The sequence below is a fragment of the Mangifera indica genome, chromosome 11 (genome assembly GCF_011075055.1).
Source record: "Mangifera indica cultivar Alphonso chromosome 11, CATAS_Mindica_2.1, whole genome shotgun sequence".
NCBI lineage: Eukaryota > Viridiplantae > Streptophyta > Magnoliopsida > Sapindales > Anacardiaceae > Mangifera > Mangifera indica.
In genome coordinates this window covers 6,988,410-7,002,329 of record NC_058147.1, presented here as the reverse complement: position 1 = coordinate 7,002,329, position 13,920 = coordinate 6,988,410, and the positions used below count along the sequence as shown (strand labels likewise).

The following is a 13,920-nucleotide window of genomic DNA, read 5'->3' as shown; positions in this document are numbered from 1 at the left end:
AACATATGATTCCCTGCCACCCTAAATTCTTTATTATAAATAATATATATATATATATATATATTTTTAAATAGAGTATTGTTTAGAGATACATGTGTAAATTACCATTTGGTAATAGACAAATTAAAGAAACAGTATATTCCTCTTTGAAAAGTTTGGAATCCGTGGAATCAATTTATTAATTAAATTTTTTAACCAAAGTCTTGCCTAAGTTTTTATTAAATTTCGTCATGATTGTGACCGAAGAGTATAATAATATAATGCCCAATTTGGTGAGATTAGCCGTCCCACAATCATGGATATTGCAGTATTACTTGATTAATCAACTATATGTGTCGTGAAACTTAAGAAATGGCTCATGAATCTACTTGAATTTATTAAAGGCCAAAGCACTAATTCCCACCCAGGTTTGATATTTTTTTAAATTTTCACCCCCTAATTTAAAAAAAAAAAATCTAAAATCTCACTTATAAGGGGTTAAGTTAAAACAGTTTCGGTTAGCCTAAAATCTTAGATACAATAAAATGACCAAAATGCCTTTTAACATAAATAACTATTTTACCCTTTTTCCAAATAAAATGACCAAAATCACCTGTAAGGTAACTTGCTTGAATTTCATATCTTGGACGTAGAATTACCCTGAACATTACAGCACTTGAGGCAAACTTATTTATGAACACATTCACATAGTCCTCAAATGAACATCATTTAGAATACCTTTACAAGAAGCACGGGCATGTTCAATTTCTCGTTTCAGAATTAGGGGTAGAAGTTACAAAATGTACAAAATATGATGCAACTGGAATTTCTATGCGAATCAAAAGCCGGCAATACTGAAGATATTTGCAGTGCAGTGTCATTGAATTTATCTGTACATTGCAATACTGAATGGTGTTTTAGGAAGACAAACAAATCCCAGCCTTGGAGCTTTAGTTTGATATGAACATAAACATTGAAACCATTAATATAGATAAGACCCCAGCTCATTCCCTTGACACTAGGCCCCTCCTCTGGATCACGACCAGCTTCAAGGCCTCAACGTAAGCCTTTTGTCGAACACGCGGTACGCCAACACAATCAGCGGAATGAAATGAGGCGCGGTCTCTTCGGCTTAAACATCGCTTTTTCGCCTGAAAAAACGAGATCCGGGTGGTGAAGAAATTTTTGGGGAGGATGCGAAAATGTTCGTGGATACTGTGGTCTAGTTGAATCTGCAAAAGCTTGGAGTTGTGGCAATGGCTTCTCTCCATGGGCCGGAAAAATGAAGAAAACAAAAGGGTTTTAAGGAAAGAAGTTGAAGAGAGAAAGTCAGCACAGAACACGGAGGGTTTGACTGTTCTGGTGACAGATTTGGTATTTAATTTGAATTGTTGCTTTCTTTGTCAGGAATTGGAAAAGTTTTTTAACCTGTTGTAAGTATATTAAAAGTAAGAGATTTTAATGCCGTGTAAAAAAGTACTCATATATCTAACAGAATAATCTAATGGAAATAGTGAATGGGTAAGTGTTTAAGTTTTTTTAAAGTTAATTAGTATAAAAATCAATTGATCAAACTTTTGGGGGTATCTAATATATGTAAACGGAAACCGTCCCATATTTTCAAAATTAAATTAATGATATAATTATTAATAAATAAAAAAATTCATTAAGAATCAATGGTAAATTCTTAAAAGCCTATTTCGTCTCGTAGGCTTTTCTCAAGGAAGGAACTTGGACCTCTACTGTCACTGCATTTACAAAATATGCCTTCCTCTCCCACGCCACGTGTCGATTTCCTTCAACAATACTCTCTTGTCTTTTCTTCTCTTATATTCTTATTTTGCCACGTCATAATCGCCCTCCCATTGCTTCACATCATCTTTCACCGATCAGCTTTTCCAAACAAAGAAAAAATAATTTAATTGTAAAAATTATGGAAATTTGGGAGTAGAGATTAGACGAAACTTCCCATCAAGTCAATTTTCAATTAAATGGAGGTTATTTATGTAATTTCAATTGGTAGAGTACACTGAAAATATTCACAACCCTATCCACTCCACTTTACACCGAATTTTTATAATAATTATTATTATTTTCGTATTTCATTTCATGGAAACAGGCCTGGTCTCTGTTTTGCCTTTTTCCTAAATGGCCTGACATTCGCTCTCTAGAAAGTTAAGACACAAGAAAAAGACTCAGCTCAGCGCTTGCTTCCTCTTGCTTCTCCGTCTGAGTTTTCTTTTTTGCTTTCCTAAATTACCCTCCACTTCCCTTCAAAACTCCATTTTGCTCGTTCTCTGTCCTAGTAGATTCTTATAATAGTCAAAGATCCTCTTCTATTTCTCTGAAATTTCCTCACCTAACTCGGCTATGTGACGTTTTTCCCTGGACTCGGACAAAGGATTATTGGAAGTAAAGCGCTATGGATTTGATTGAAGGAGTGGGAGAGAGCTCGTCTCCGCCTCGTAGCTTTGGCAGTTTTAGTAACTACGATTTGCGAAACGACGTGTTTAATCGGTTGATAGAGTGTGGAAATGAAGAGGCTGTGTGTAATCCAGAGTTTCGCGAACAGTTGGATGCTCACTTCAATCGATTGCCTGCGAGGTAATTATACAAAAATATACATGTACGTTTTTTTCTCTTTTGGAAGAAATTGATTTTGAGTTTGTTGTTTTCATTTTGAATGTTAACGTTATTGTTGTTATTTTAAGTTGTTCTTGCTGAATTGAAAGATTCGGGTTGTACGGATGGAGTCACACTGTGTTAGTGTGTTGCATGTAGTCATGTAGATTTGATCTTCTTTTGTTAGTTCTTTTTTATTTTTTGGTAAATGACTTAATGATTTTTTGTTGCTTTGTTTGGTTTAAAAAAAAAAAAGTTAAAAGAAAGGAAAAAAATGGATGTTGAATGGGAATTATTTTGATGGGGTATGAGAAGCATTTTTTGATTGATTTCCATTTTTTTTTTTGGTAATTTATGTTTTCTGGTGCTGATATCTGCTTGAGTCATCAGGAATATGCGCTCACTATTTTCACTATTGGATCTTTATGCTTATACATGTTTTTATTTTTTTCCTTTGTTGTTTACATGGTTTACTGTGAAGACTTGGCCTCTTGAGTTGAGTTGTGTGCAGCCTTTATTAGTGGGGCTTTGTGAACTTCTCTACTTGCACTATACCCTCTTTTAATATAGCTTGACAACAGGGTCTATGGATCAAGAAATTGAAAGTAAAACTTAGCAGAAAAAAGAGGATCAAAGGTAGATATAAATCATAGAAAAGACAAACTTGGGTTTGAGAAAAGAGAGCTGTTAAGGTAAAGGAGAGCAAGCAGCTCTTGGATGAATTTTTACTAACCACAATTTATCATCGTTCTTACAGCTCTAAATGGAGCCTTTATATAGGCATGTTTTCCATTGTGGAATTCATAAAGATAACCCTGATCTAATAACTAGCACGATGAAGTCCAATGTTACATAGAATCTTCCTAAATACATTTTAAACTTGTGTTAGAATCCATGAAAATTGTTTTTTTAATTAATCTTCTGTACATAGTTTGCAATAAAAAGATGCAAATATTACTTCCATGAATAAAAATCTAATAAAAAAAATAAAGTCTTTGTTGAATCTTTTAATTTTTTTTCTAGTCTCTTGAATTCTGATCTCTTTTGGCTGGAAGTATGATTAATTACATTATTAGTAAATTAAGTTGCATCCTTTTTTGTATTAGTTATGGGCTTGATATCAATATGGATAGAGTGGAAGACGTTTTGTTGCATCAAAATCTTCTCACACTTGCAAAGGATCCAGAGAAGCGGCCTGTTTATCATATCCGATTTATGGAGGTAGTACGTTTTGTTCTGCTGGATGGTAAATGCTTGAATTTTTCTTCTTGTTGAATATTTTTGCCTTAATGCCCGTGAAAAACAACTCATCTTCTTTTTTTGATTTGTTTGTCACTAAAATGCAAAAAAACCAAGTCTGTCTTATGAAAACATTGGATTATCTATGTAGCTTTCTTTACATAAGATGATCATGAAGAGCAACAAAACATAAAATGTGTAATTTTAGAAAATTTCTTCTATAGTCTGAAAGTGTATGGTATGTTCAAGATGAAATATATAGAACTGCATTCTTTTTTTTTCACTTAGTCTCAAACTTTTATATATTGTCTTTTATTTGTGGAATTATGATGGGTGTAATTTCCATTTTCACTTGAGGAATGGAAAAGTAAAAGCCATTTTCTACGTTGATGACTTTTGACTTTCTTTTTGCAGTGAGATTATTGTAGAGATGAGTTGCAAATGAAATATGTAATTCAATGAAATAACTTTTGTTGTACTTCATTTTGTTTTATATATGAAATCTTAATCTTTCTTCACTATTTATCATCTGTATCTACACAGCTGGCCTAAATGCTAAAGGATTTTACATTTTGCATTTTCTCTTTTAACCATGAATATACCAATTTTGTATTTATTTCTTCTCTGGTCTTTGGGTCATGTATCTCATTTTCTCTTCTATTTTTACCAGTATCATTATATGCTTTGCTAACTTCTTTTTTTTTTCTGGTAGAACATTTGCACCAACTCAGATGGTACTGAGGATCAACAGGATATAAACGTTTTTTCTAGTCCAAGGCCATCTCTTGATGCAGATAATGAAGGAGTTGTGTCATCTCATAAAAGGTATTTTATTTGTGAAGGTCTTATATGCCCATTTCTACTATCTCTGAGCTTATTAGCTACGAATGAATTTATGATGTTGCATGAAGCTTGTATTGCATGGTTCCTGCTGTTTTAGATGATGTTTTGGTGTGGTTAAAAAGGTTATTAAATGTGTTATTTTTTACCCTTATTGGTGACTTGTATTATTTTTTCAAATAGAATCAAGGATTCTGCAATTGACTTTGAGCCTTGCTCTAAGCTTGAGGACCTCAATTTGGATGTTAGAAAAAGTACCAATGACATGGAGGAAAGATATCTTACAGATAACTTCTCAAGAAGGTACTTCAAATCTCCAACAGTTTTTTGTTGTTTCTCATAAACCAATTGATAGGCAAGGAGATTTCCAATTTAAGGATTGAGAATGCTGTTTGCTTTTTGTTGGTGCTATGCTTTTGCTTTAAATTTTACCAGTACCTTTCTGTTTTTATTGTTTTGGCTGTTTGCTGAATTAGATTTTATCCTGTCAATAGCTAGTCCTAACTGATATAAAGATTACAATCAAGAGTAACAAGAATTAGCTGTAACAAAAGAGTTTCTTAAAATTGCGTTTCCATCTAGAGCATCTCCTTCAACCTTTGAGGATGTAAATTCAGGGAGAAAGAGGTAGGAAAGACAATATCACTTTGAGTGAGAAAGAAAGTGAGTATCTGTGTGAGTGAGAGAGAGAAAAGTGAGTGCATGTGTAACCTACCTATCATTTCTCTTCTTGCCTAACAGAATGCTTTTGATTCAAAGCTTTTTGTTGATATTTGGTTTGGCTTCTATTACTATCTCCATTTTAGGCTTCATTTCCTAGGTTTTTGCATTGAGCTTGTACCTGAGAAGGAGCATTAAATGACTCACTTTGGTTGGGTTTAATTTTAGTATGGCTTCTCATTCTGTTTAGGCCTCACTACATCTGTTTATATTTGTTGAATATTTACACAATTAATGAGACCTCTTTACTTGATAGCTTAAGCTTTATGGTTATGGTTCCTGAAAAATAATAATGTTTTAGTCATAGTCAACTTCCAAGCTTAGAGTTGAATCAGACTTGTTGCATCTCTGGGCTCCTTCGGCAGGAAGTTAAATGTCCATCTATGCTTCTGTGCTGTTTGTCTTTTCACTTATGTGCAATTTTTTTATTCTTTCCGAGGGACAGTCAGTTCCTGCTACTGGATCTTCAAGTAGTTGAGGATCTCACTTGATCAATATTGATTCTCTTCAATATTTGGGATTGGTAGGGTACCAAAAGTCTAAATGACAATTAGGCTTTTTATAAAGTTCTTTGCCTATAGCACCTTTAAATTCCTTGAAGTTCTGCATATTGCAGAACCACCTTGAATTACTTGAGATAATAAATTATCTTCTTTATAGCATTTAGAGCTAACAGGCTATATCCAAACATTGTTGAGGTATTTGCTTGATCCTTATCCCTGCATTTAGCTAGGTCCATGAGAACCTCATTGTAAATAGTACCAAAACTTGGCATCACTATTATGTTGCATAATTCATAATGTTATATAAATTGAGAAATGGGAGGAGCCTACAGATTTTTTTTATTATCATATCGATGATGAATAGTGTAAGTTTTGCTCCAGTGTAATATTTTTGTAAAAGCATTGATTAATGCTGACAAATGATTGAAATCTAAATTTGAATTTCTCATTTTTTTCACGAGTTTAGAAAAAGTTAGATGGTTAATAGAAGCTGTATTTGTTATATTAGTCATAGATGGGATATAAGCATATGTTGTAATAAGTTATTTTTTTGCAATTGTAATGCAGGCAAGAAACTTTGAACATTCACGAAGTGATATTTTCTACAGTAGACAAACCAAAACTTCTAAGTCAGGTATGTATGAGGAAAATTGTGTTTCATTCTTTGTTATCGAGCTTTATGTTCGTCATGAGATCTACTCTGAGTCTTATTTTTATCATTGTGAAAGCCTTAAACTTCTATGAACAAGTTATGCTTCTGAATGCCTGTGTGTTTTGACTGAATTTTACTGGTGTTTAAATTAGCTTCTTGAATGGTCATAATATTTTTTTGCCAATAAAATATAAAGTTCAGTGCCTTTTGATTTCTCTGTTTGCGTGTGAAAATGCATTTAAATCCACAATTGTGTAAAATTTAAAATTAAGAGAACTGCATAAGTTTTAACTCTATAATCCATCTACTGCTGCCTACCTGTAAGAGATATTGTACTATGTGAAGTGCTATATTTTCTGATATCAAAAGAAAAGATATCTGGAGCTTAAAATTTTAAGTCTGTCTTTTTCTCTATTTATTTATTTGTTTTTCTGTGGTAAAATTGCAATTTCAGTAGATTTTTTTAATTTTTTTGGAAGTTATATGGATGCATAATTAATCTAGATCAGAATGAAGTTATGGCATTTTAGCACCATCTCTTCACTAGTATACCAAATCAAGCTTAAAATTCTGACATCAAGATTGTGAATATCTTCTAATGAGAAGTCATTTTCTTCTAGCTTTCTGCGTTACTTTCTGACATTGGACTAAATATTCGAGAAGCACATGTGTTCTCTACAACTGATGGCTACTCCTTGGATGTATTTGTTGTGGATGGATGGCCAGTTGAGGTATGTTTTTACTTGCTATTCTGTTTATTGTCTTTTTGCTGTTTTCACTTTAATGTTTGCGTGTCTTTTTATTTGTCTGCTGGACCACTGGTTAACAGTTCTTTTACATATTATAACTTGAGATGCAATCCATATCCTATTTATCATTTTACTGTTCCTTCAATAATGCCGATCCTTTGCTCACCCTTTTATTTTTCTTCAAAATGTTCATAAACTGCAATCAGAAGTGTTTTCTTGTTTCTCTTCTTTTCCTTCATCAGAGGGACTTATTCTTTCGTATTGGTCTTGGTTTCTGGTTATTCAAGAATATTGCCCCAAGCCATTCTATTCACTTTTATTAATTTTTCTGTGACTGAACTTATATAACATATTTATACAAAACTGGTGGCTATACTTTTTCAAGCATTATATTTTCTTTGTTTTTTGAAGTAAGATTTTTCAAACTGACCTTTTTAAAGGAATTATGCTTTATCCTAGGACACTGGCCTTTAAATATATTAAGGAGCATTGTGATTATATCTCTTTATGACAGGGATCTGTGCTGAGTCCAAATGTTGCTGACTTTACAATGTTGTGCCCAGGATACAGATGGTTTGTATGAGGCTATGGAAAAAGCAATTGCTAGAAGTGAGGTAAACTTTTTTGCATTGTGGTCCCCTCGTATATATGTGGTTTGGTTGTCCATGCTTCCATTCAGATGGTCCATCTCAGGGAATTAGAGAGTGCTTCCCTGACTTGTGTGGCATTATATATATTATGTTTTTTTTCTTTTTGAAAAAGTCAGTTTAACTAAGCCTTTATTTCAGTTACATGATCAGCTCAATTAATCATTACATCCTTTCCCTCTGTTTCTATTCTATGCTGTTGTCCTACTGCCGACATGATTTCATTCTAGAAATAAAAGGAAGATGCATTTATTTAGTGTGATTATGAATTTTGAAGCTTTCTTATGATCACTAAATGGTTGAAGTAAATATAAATGTTAATAAAACTGTTATTATGGTTTTGCATTGACGAAATATAGGGGTCATGGTCTGGTTCTTCAAATGCTCATTCAGCCGTAGAGAAGGCATTGGCAGCACAAACAATATCTGGAGATTGGGAAATAGACCGAAGAATGTTGAAGCTGGGAGAAAGGATTGCATCTGGATCTTGTGGAGAATTGTGAGTTGTGTCTATACAGCTTTCCTTCTTCCTTAACTTTGTTTTTCAGTTTATTTGTTACTCACTTTTTTGTTGGTGGTCTCAAAGGTACCGTGGATTTTACCTTGGTCAAGATGTTGCTGTTAAAGTTCTTCGATCTGAGCATTTAAATGATGCTTTGGCTGATGAATTTGCTCAAGAAGTGGCTATACTACAGTAAGTTGTTTGGAGTTAAAGTTTGTGTCCTCAAAACTGAGTATTGTTGTCTATTTACACATCATTTCATTACGGCCTTCTCTCCTCCATTCAGACTCTTACTGATGCTAATTGCCTTGCGAAGGCCCATCTACCAGTTGCTTATTTACTGAGATCAATAATAGAACTGTGATTCCAAACGTGGGCCATTCATTACAGTTTGCACAACTTTAAAACTTAAAATGTAAAATTTATCAGTATTTTTAAAATTCTAAACAAAAAATATAGGGAGAGAAAAATAAAATATGTTTTATGTTTCAAATCCTTTATACAAAGACGTGATATATTGACATACCTTTTTAAATTGAATTTTCTTCAATTCTACTTTTTTTTATAATAGTGTAATATTGTGTGCATAAGGAGACAAGATATAAACTCATCTGTTATCTTTCCATCTATAAACTCATAAAAGTCAAAAGGCTTTATAAATATTCTTCTTTTAGTTCTAATACTTTGGTTGTTTTTTCATTATCATTGTCACACACACTATTGCTATCTTGGAAATTTTTGCACCACAAATTTGAAAAAGGTTTTCCTCCATACTGTCAAGGTTTACAAATTTTTTTCTACTACATTTCTTTTTGCTTAATTTGGAGATTGTCAATAATTGTTTTGCTTTAAATTTGAAGTTCATACCATGATGATTGGTTTATATAGATTAGAATTCTAGTTCAATTGTTGTCCTTGATAATGCTAGATTAAGTTGAATTTCTGTAGATCACCCACTGTTTTCATGTTCAAAATGCAGAGAGGTCCAACACAGAAATGTCGTTCGTTTTATTGGTGCATGCACAAAGTGCCCTCATTTATGCATAGTAACTGGTACAGAATTTTATTCCTGGAACTTACTAACTATGCCCACACGGTTATATTCTCATGTTTAGCTTCTTTTTCCGCAAAATTAGGCTTCAGCTCTCATATACTTATTCACTATATATTGGTTCAGTAGTGTTGCTGTGGTAATGTTATATGAGCATATGGATATGTTGTTTTATAAGGAAAGAGGTTTCTTTTACTAAACATGTGTGTATGAAATAAGATACCAGGGGAAATAATTCTGAAAGAACAATTAAGTCTTGGCACAGATGATGTGAAGTCGCGGACTAATTTCATTAATAGTTTAGGTAATATTTTGATGCTATGGCTTGTTTAAATTTGATGTAGTTCCTAATTAACTTTCTAATTTAAGTAAGATTTTTTTTTTTTTTTTGCTAAGCTTGACCACTATAAGTATGGTCCCACTTGATGGGGTACTGAATATTGGTATTCTCCTTCAATTCTGCTTGTTTCCTTCCCTTTTCTTTCTTTCATTTTATTTCTGTCTGTCCAACATAGTGTTCTTATTAGGAGGCTAGATCTATGTACCTAAGAGTATTGTCATTCCTCATTAGGGATGGCAATGGGGTGAGGCGGGGCCAAATACCCTAATCCCTGTCTTTGTCCCTACAACAGAGACCTTTCCCCATCCCTAATATGAGGATGCGAGGAATCTTCGGCCCCTATCCCGTGGGAAAAATTTCCCTTCCCTTCTCCTCATCCCCGTGGGGAAAACAATAGAATATGTATTAGGTGTTACAACATATTCCTAATGATTCAAAACTTTTAAGGGTAACAAGTATTTAAGGTTTTAGGAGCTGTGTAGGGGAGGGGATGAACTAGGGAGGGCACGAGTTAGAGATATATTTATTATTGTCCTTGACCGTGGGGATTTTAACAATCCTTGTCCCGTCTCCGTTATTATTGGAGAATCCCCTCTCCCTTTGAGAAGGGGTGGACCATGCACCTGGTTTGGAGAGTTGAATTGCCATCCCTAGTCGTCATTCTAAATTTTCATTTCAGCAAAACACTAATTTTGTTTTTCACGAAAAAGTAGCCAATAATACATGGAGAGACTATATATAAATATATGGATACACCTTGATTTGTAGTTGTTCCTTTCTTTATTGTATTGAGGAAAATTGGGTTATTTTTCTATGCTTATTACGTCATTTTGTCCTGTCCTCAGTCAGGAGTTTCTGTGAAATTTCAGAAATGAAGCTTCTATTGTGTACTCTGCTTTTGACATTTAAATCCAATCCTTATTTCCTTTCTTTCTGTGGTAAAAATCATCAAATGTACCCTTATTATGGCTTTAGCCTATGAATTTTTATGATACTAAATATTTTTGTTAGTATATTTTCTTGCCTGTCTTCATTCATTATTTTCTGGGTCCAGGAAAGTGCACTCATGGAGTCTGTTTTCTCTTGTAGAGTATATGCCTGGAGGAAGTCTGTATGATTACTTGCATAAAAACCATAATGTCTTGAAGCTCTCTCAATTGTTGAGGTTTGCAATTGATATTTGCAAAGGAATGGAGTATTTGCATCAGAACAACATTATTCATAGGGACCTTAAAACAGCAAACTTGCTTATGGATACCCAGAAAGTAAGATTTTTCTTCAATATGGCTGATTTGATTAAATTGCTTTATTTTGTCCAAAGTGTATGAACAGGAGCCTCTCTTAGAACTATTTTGATCCTTGACTTATTTGATTGTTTTAGGTGTCTAGGAACTGAAAGAGATTAACTTGTAAACTGGGCCATGGTGTCTGGGAAAAGTTAGGTTCTTCCCATTATAAAGTTGCATACTGGAAATGGAATTGACTTATCATATCAGAAATATGTCATGCCCACGGGTGAGCGAGTCAAGTGCTATAAAAATCTTTTTGGTTTTTTTTTGTTCTTGTAGAGAATTGAGTAGGATTGTCTATGTTGGTTGTTTTTGAGAGAAACTTTAATCTACAGTCATTGCTCGATGGTCAGTTAACTTTATTGTTTTACTGAAGTCTCTGTGACTCCTCAAGCTAAATATGTTCTCACAGGGACTTCTAATAAATGATTTGTTGGTAAAGTAAATATGTGGGCACTTTTGCGTTACTACCCTGTGTATTTTCCAATCTCTTCCATATTGCAAAGATTAAACCTGTCTATTATTTTACTATTATGGAGTCATTAATTTTTGTAAAATTGATTTACATAATTCAATAAAAAAAATTGTATCTTCACAATCTATTTCTGTGATTAAAAGGGTTTTTGTGTTTTCTCAAGGTTGTTAAGGTGGCAGATTTTGGTGTTGCTCGGTTTCAAAGTCAAGGGGGAGTAATGACAGCTGAGACTGGAACATATAGATGGATGGCCCCAGAGGTCTGTTCAATTTTTGTTATTATTTTTTGCATTTTTAGCTTTTAACTCTAGCATGTCAGAAGTTAATATTTAAAATTTGATCTTTTAAGTTTTAACTCCAGAGTGCTGACGCCACGTTTATATTTTAAAATTTGAGATTTTTTGAGATAAATATTTGTTTGCAAAATATTGGCAGTCTCCACTCTTTGTTGTCTCAATCATCAACTATCGAAATTACTGCCCTTTGGGAGAGGACCACCTTGGGAAAGGACCAAATAACACAAGTTTATATGCATCTGCACTATGAGTAGTGTATCTCACTGGTTTTAAGACTAGAATCATGCATTATTTTGAAAGTTGAGGAAATTAAGTTGCTTATTAATTTACGGATGCTACTTCGTAGGATAACGGTCTCTTGCTTTTCACTTTTGATTGAACATCCTACTCAACTGTGTTTACAATTACCTTTTTCAATAAATTCATTTCCAATACCGAGTAGCATGTCACTTTAATTTTAGATTCTGAAATTCAGAATAGTCACGAATTTTAAAAGCCCTATCTACTTGACATGTTATACCTTGTGATTGTTTTTTTTTTTTTTTGGTCACAAGGTTATAAACCATCTGCAGTATGATCAGAAAGCAGATGTATTCAGTTTTGCTATAGTGCTGTGGGAGCTAGTGACAGCCAAGGTATTTCCTAAATTTGCACAATTCTGTGGTTTTGTTTTCATAGACGGTTTGCTTTTTCTTTTACAGTTTACTAGGTATGTAGAAGTTTTGTAGTCAAGATAACGCTTGCTAAGCCATTGTTTGGGTATTACAGGTTCCATATGATAACATGACTCCCCTTCAAGCTGCTCTGGGAGTGAGACAGGTTTGCACATCTTACCAATTAGTTTTGAACTGTGGCGACCTCTTACTTTTGGCTTTTAAAAGCACATTAGGACATGATATATTTCTCTTATTTTGGAGAAGCACTCACGCAAATCTTTTGACAAATATTGGTAGCACCTGTTTCAACCAAGCGAGAGTAGGGTACTTTGCAGCTTCCTGAGGGAAACATCTGAGTTTTCTTTTTGTATATCAAATTCTCCGTTGAGACAGTTACTATTTTTCTGTAACATCATTTCTAGCTTATTAAAATTTGCAATAATTCTTAGGATCAAATTCTGCTCACACTAAGGCAGAAAGTAGCTTGGTTTAAAATTATGAACTGTTAGACACAAATATTTAATGAAAAAAGTGTCGTGAATCTTTTGAACACCGTAGTTGAGAATCTGGTTTGGAATCTCTGATCAATTCAGGTCTCATTTTAACTCTATGAAACAATTGTTTAAAAATCAATAGCTTCTATCTTTCACACTAGTTAACTTGATACAAATTGAATGCCCATGCAAATGGAACATATATCACTTCTAGTTAAGCTGTTAAACAACTGAACTTATTTATCTAAATTATGATCAGGGCACCAGGCTGTAGTTTATGGAAAACAGAAGGTAAGAATTGCTTCTATATTTGTGCCTAATTGCTAGAGTACTTGATTTTTTTTTTTTTTTGGTCCAGGGACTGCGTCCTGATCTTCCTGATAATGCACATCCAAAACTGTTAGACTTGATGCAGAGATGCTGGGAGGGGGTTCCTAGCAAGCGGCCTTCCTTCTCTGAGATAAAACTCGAACTTGAATCTCTTTTTCACGAAATTCAGGTATAAATCTTCAAACTTTGTTTACTTTTATGAATTTATAGTTTCTGGAAACTATAAATTTAAAATGTGTAAATCTTAGGAAACATCGGAAGGTGTAAATGGGAAAAGAACAATCTAAACTGGCAATGTCCTAGTCAGCACATTCTGAGGCGATTATGTTGTGTTGTAAGTTGAAAAGAGTTGTAGAGGTTATGTATTTTACAAGTGAGAGAGATATTAACAAAAGCAGTCCTATACCACATGAAATAGACTTATAAAAAGAAAAGTGTAGTGACTCTTGTTTGATTTAGCTAGTTTCTTTGTTTTCCACTTAGACGTTGTAAAATCTGATCTGCTGTGAGTAATCTGATATACCGCTTTTTGATGCA

At 33.6% G+C, this 13,920-nt stretch overlaps 1 protein-coding gene across 3 annotated transcripts; it reads left to right on the top strand.

The window, feature by feature from the left end:
* The first annotated feature begins 2,086 nt into the window (after positions 1 to 2,086).
* Positions 2,087 to 13,920, top strand: LOC123229925 (serine/threonine-protein kinase STY46-like). Of its 3 annotated transcripts, none has more exons than XM_044655973.1 (16): positions 2,087 to 2,583; positions 3,708 to 3,822; positions 4,553 to 4,665; positions 4,864 to 4,983; positions 6,471 to 6,537; positions 7,176 to 7,286; positions 7,868 to 7,918; positions 8,311 to 8,450; positions 8,538 to 8,645; positions 9,433 to 9,506; positions 10,934 to 11,109; positions 11,772 to 11,867; positions 12,458 to 12,538; positions 12,672 to 12,722; positions 13,313 to 13,344; positions 13,412 to 13,553. In XM_044655973.1, exons 1-15 carry the CDS (start codon positions 2,402 to 2,404, stop codon positions 13,325 to 13,327), a joined length of 1,500 nt encoding a protein of 499 aa, XP_044511908.1. In that variant the 5' UTR covers positions 2,087 to 2,401; the 3' UTR covers positions 13,328 to 13,344; positions 13,412 to 13,553. The 3 variants fall into 3 exon arrangements, with proteins under 3 accessions (XP_044511908.1, XP_044511906.1, XP_044511907.1); XM_044655971.1 differs by lacking the exon at positions 13,313 to 13,344 and adding an exon at positions 13,632 to 13,920 and having other exon boundaries at positions 2,088 to 2,583; positions 13,412 to 13,552; XM_044655972.1 differs by lacking the exon at positions 13,313 to 13,344 and adding an exon at positions 13,632 to 13,920 and having other exon boundaries at positions 2,088 to 2,605; positions 13,412 to 13,552.

What these genes read in the sequence shown, in the direction of transcription:
- LOC123229925 (XM_044655971.1), top strand. Translation starts at nt 2,402, where the DNA reads ATGGATTTGATTGAAGGAGTGGGAGAGAGCTCGTCTCCGCCTCGTAGC. An exon ending in TCTGGATCTTGTGGAGAATT is followed by an intron (nt 8,451 to 8,537) that starts GTGAGTTGTGTC and finishes GTGGTCTCAAAG; the next exon opens with GTACCGTGGATTTTACCTTG. An exon ending in GGGAGCTAGTGACAGCCAAG is followed by an intron (nt 12,539 to 12,671) that starts GTATTTCCTAAA and finishes TGGGTATTACAG; the next exon opens with GTTCCATATGATAACATGAC.